This window comes from Procambarus clarkii, chromosome 16 (assembly GCF_040958095.1).
Source record: "Procambarus clarkii isolate CNS0578487 chromosome 16, FALCON_Pclarkii_2.0, whole genome shotgun sequence".
NCBI classification, from domain to species: Eukaryota; Metazoa; Arthropoda; class Malacostraca; order Decapoda; family Cambaridae; genus Procambarus; species Procambarus clarkii.
In genome coordinates, this window is record NC_091165.1 from 18,844,573 (window position 1) to 18,847,867 (window position 3,295).

The 3,295-nt window shown below is 50.0% G+C and overlaps 1 protein-coding gene across 1 annotated transcript; it reads right to left on the minus strand.

The window, feature by feature from the left end:
* Positions 1–1,128: 1,128 nt before the first annotated feature.
* LOC123751329 (G-box-binding factor-like) lies at positions 1,129–1,710 on the minus strand. The gene has a single exon (XM_045733426.1). The coding sequence runs from the start codon at positions 1,708–1,710 to the stop codon at positions 1,129–1,131; it is 582 nt and encodes a 193-aa protein (XP_045589382.1).
* Positions 1,711–3,295: the final 1,585 nt, after the last annotated feature.

Below are 3,295 nucleotides of genomic sequence, written 5' to 3' on the forward strand. Positions count from 1 at the left end.
AAAGGAACACGAAGTTGTACTTCGATAGATAATATATTGGTGAAGGTGTAATCGCGTCTTGTTTACCTCCCTTAATTCCCTGCACTATTACTGGCTATCGCCAATTCTTGAGAACTTACCACTGACTTGGAGTGAGATCATAGAAGAGGCTTTAAGGCATATTACGAAGAGAACCCGGTTACTGGCCAGAACACCCTCCTTATCTATCTCTGCCTCTTTCCTTACATATATATATCTCTCTCGATTTTATTTCCATCTTCACCCTTCCCTCCCTCCTTCTCCCTCTCTCTCTCACTCTCTTCCTCCTTGCCTCCTCTCTCTCTCTCACTATACTGTCCTCATCTATATTCAACAATTTTTTTCTCCCCATTCCCAGACTAGGTGAGAGGCGGTCTCTGATGATCCTGACAGAGGGTCTTAATGCCTGTATTTATGGCCGGCTTGAGTCTCCCTGGACCCGTAGTGTGTGTGAGGCTCACCTTGGTGTGTGCTTCTGTGGTCGAGCGTCAGCTCTTACGCCCCGGTGTGTGAGGCTCACCTTGGTGTGTGCTTCTGTGGTCGAGCGTCAGCTCTTACGCCCCGGTGTGTGAGGCTCACCTTGGTGTGTGCTTCTGTGGTCGAGCGTCAGCTCTTACGCCCCGGTGTGTGTGGCTCACCTTGGTGTGTGCTTGTGTGGTCGAGCGTCAGCTCTTACGCCCCGGTGTGTGAGGCTCACCTTGGTGTGTGCTTGTGTGGTCGAGCGTCAACTCTTACGCCCCGGTGTGTGTGGCTCACCTTGGTGTGTGCTTGTGTGGTCGAGCGTCAACTCTTACGCCCCGGTGTGTGTGGCTCACCTTGGTGTGTGCTTCTGTGGTCGAGCGTCAACTCTTACGCCCCGGTGTGTGAGGCTCACCTTGGTGTGTGCTTCTGTGGTCGAGCGTCAGCTCTTACGCCCCGGTGTGTGTGGCTCACCTTGGTGTGTGCTTCTGTGGTCGAGCGTCAGCTCTTACGCCCCGGTGTGTGTGGCTCACCTTGGTGTGTGCTTCTGTGGTCGAGCGTCAGCTCTTACGCCCCGGTGTGTGAGGCTCACCTTGGTGTGTGCTTGTGTGGTCGAGCGTCAGCTCTTACGCCCCGGTGTGTGAGGCTCACCTAGGTGCTGCTGTACCTCGAGGTGCTGTACTTCGTGGTGCTGTACCTCGTGGTCCTGTACCTCGTGGTCTGTACCTCGTGGTCCTGTACCTCGTGGTCCTGTACCTCGTGGTCCTGTACCTCGTGGTCCTGTACCTCGTGGTCCTGTACCTCGTGGTCCTGTACCTCGTGGTCCTGTACCTCGTGGTCCTGTACCTCGTGGTCCTGTGCCTCGTGGTCCTGTGCCTCGTGGTGCTGTACCTCGTGGTCCTGTGCCTCGTGGTGCTGTACCTCGTGGTCCTGTACCTCGTGGTGCTGTACCTCGTGGTGCTGTACCTCGTGGTGCTGTACCTCGTGGTGCTGTACCTCGTGGTGCTGTACCTCGTGGTGCTGTACCTCGTGGTGCTGTACCTCGTGCTGCTGTACCTCGTGGTGCTGTACCTCGTGGTGCTGTACCTCGTGCTGCTGTACCTCGTGCTGCTGTACCTCGTGGTGCTGTACCTCGTGGTCCTGTACCTCGTGGTGCTGTACCTCGTGGTGCTGTACCTCGTGCTGCTGTACCTCGTGGTGCTGTACCTCGTGCTGCTGTACCTCGAGCTGCATAATCAAGAGTGAGTCTCACGTAGGTTATATGTAGGAGTTCCATGCCAGGGCAGCGTACTTAAGAGCGGGTTTCACGTTTCTTCCTTAACAATATTTGGAAGGTTTCTTTTGTTCCAAATTTCTGACTGTTGTGTTGACGTTGGTTAGCTTAGCGCATTCATTCGCAGTTATTCTCATTTCCTGCAGACATAAGCGAGGCCGCTAGTTCATTCTATAGTTAATTAGGCTTCTCGCTCCCGCTTCTTATCCATGTAACCTTGTTACGAGGATAAGAACAACCTTGTTCGTATCCTTGTTCATGGATAACAACAAGGTTGTTATCCTTTAAGGTTGTTATCTTGGGTTAAAGCCCAGAAGTCATTTTTTCAGATTAACTCGTAAAACTGTCTTGTTCATTATGAAGTGTATTACAGTCTTCCTGTTCTTTAATGTTTCTCATTTGTTGTGTATCATCAGCAGACACTGACGTGAAGGAACTGTCTTCCTCTTGAGTGTGTTGCTCTGTTATGTTGTTTGTAATTGTTATTGTTAGTACTCAAACTTTGTGGTTGACTACTTGAAAACTTTCTCCATTCTGATATTCCTGCTTCTCTGTTGTGTGTGTACTCACCTAGTTGTGTCTGCAGGATCGAGCATTGACTCTTGGATCCCGCCTTTCGAGCATCGGTTGTTTACAGCAATGACTCCTGTCCCATTTCCCTATCATACCTGGTTTTAAAATTATGAATAGTATTTGCTTCCATAACCTGTTCCTGAAGTGCATTCCATTTTCCCACTACTCTCACGCTAAAAGAAAACTTCCTAACATCTCTGTGACTCATCTGAGTTTCAAGCTTCCATCCATGTCCTCTCGTTCTGTTACTATTCCGTGTGAACATTTCGTCTACGTCCACTCTGTCAATCCCTCTGAGTATCTTATACGTTCCTGTCATGTCCCCCCTCTCCCTCCTTCTTTCTAGTGTCGTAAGGCACAGTTCCCTCAGGCGCTCCTCATACCCCATCCCTCGTAGCTTTGGGACGAGTCTCGTTGCAAACCTCTGAGAATTCTTGAGAATGTGTGTTTGTGTGTGTGTGTGTGTGTGTGTGTGTGTGTGTGTGTGTGTGTGTGTGTGTGTGTGTGTGTGTGTGTGTGTGTGTGTGTGTGTGTGTGTTGAAAAAAAAGTTGATTGATTAACTGTTGAGAGGCGGGCCAAAAGAGCAGAGCTCAACCCCCGAAGCACAACCAGGTGAAAATACACACACACACACACACACACACACACACACACACACACACACACACACACACACACACACACACACACACACACACATACACACAATAGAGCCCAATAGGCTCTATTTTGTGTATATTGATAGAGCCCAATTGGTTCAGGAACCTGTACACCTGTTGATTGACGGTTGAGAGGCGGGACCAAAAAGCTAAAGCTCAACCCCCGCAAGCACAACTAGGTGAGTACAACTAGGTGAGTACACACACAGCAAATGTAAAGTTATAGAAATGGGATCAGGTGATAGGCGACCAAAAGGACAGTACACAATGAAGGGGGAACTGCCTACCTGTAACGATTCGAGAAAGAGACCT

Bases quoted from the DNA above. Each gene is read 5' to 3' on its own strand.
- LOC123751329 (XM_045733426.1), bottom strand. From the start codon at position 1,710: ATGCAGCTCGAGGTACAGCAGCACGAGGTACAGCACCACGAGGTACAG.